This window comes from Buceros rhinoceros, unplaced genomic scaffold (genome assembly GCF_000710305.1).
Source record: "Buceros rhinoceros silvestris isolate BGI_N320 unplaced genomic scaffold, ASM71030v1 scaffold47395, whole genome shotgun sequence".
Lineage (NCBI taxonomy): Eukaryota > Metazoa > Chordata > Aves > Bucerotiformes > Bucerotidae > Buceros > Buceros rhinoceros.
In genome coordinates, this window is record NW_010412032.1 from 1 (window position 1) to 710 (window position 710).

Consider the following 710-nt stretch of genomic DNA (forward strand, 5'->3'; position numbering starts at 1 on the left):
CCCCACCTCCCCAGCCACCTCTTCCACCCCCACCCCCACCTCCCCAGCCACCTCTTCCACCACCTTCTTGTCTTTTTTGCCAAGGAGGCATTTCAGGAGGAGGTGGTTCAATCTCTGTTGGTCTGCCTCCGCGGTCAGGTACTCTCCCCATGAGAACCTAGATGGAAAAACAGATAATTTTTATTTAAAAAAAATAGTAGTAACAGCTTGAAGGAGCACAGGGTTCTTCTCCTGTGGACAAAGAGATGCTGCCTGCTCTTTACAGGAAATATGGTTCCCCTGGTGCGGATCTCGACAGCAGAAGCCCTCTTCCCTGTCCTCGTAACTTGCCACAACACAACAGAACTCTGAAATGATCCTCTTTTCCACCTGTAAAATTGAAGTAACTGCAGCTGGCTGGCTGGCTCATATCACTTTTCTGAAATCTTTGTGTAGAAAATTACACACGTGTAAAGTATCTGCTTTACAATAAGTGATATACATAACGTATATTTAGTATAAATGAACATATATATTCTTATAGAAAAGACTCTCTCTGATGCGGCTCTTCCACTTAAATTTCAAAATTCAAGTTCAAACCTCATTAGCTGGCAAAACAACAACTGACAAACTGACAGGCAACTCTAAAAGGAACACCAGTCTGCCTTAGATGAGGAACTACTGATGCTCAGCAGTCTCTTTCCATGAGATCCTACAATAATTAAGAAATC

At 43.2% G+C, this 710-nt stretch overlaps 1 protein-coding gene across 1 annotated transcript in view; it reads right to left on the reverse strand.

The window, feature by feature from the left end:
* Positions 1 to 6: 6 nt before the first annotated feature.
* Positions 7 to 710, reverse strand: part of FAM98B (family with sequence similarity 98, member B) — a gene marked incomplete at both ends in the record, with an annotated part of 12,605 nt that continues 11,901 nt past the window's right edge. The window contains one exon of the mRNA XM_010136199.1: positions 7 to 157. Within this exon, the coding sequence (XP_010134501.1) occupies positions 7 to 157 (151 nt within the window). The remainder of the gene's footprint in view (positions 158 to 710) is intronic.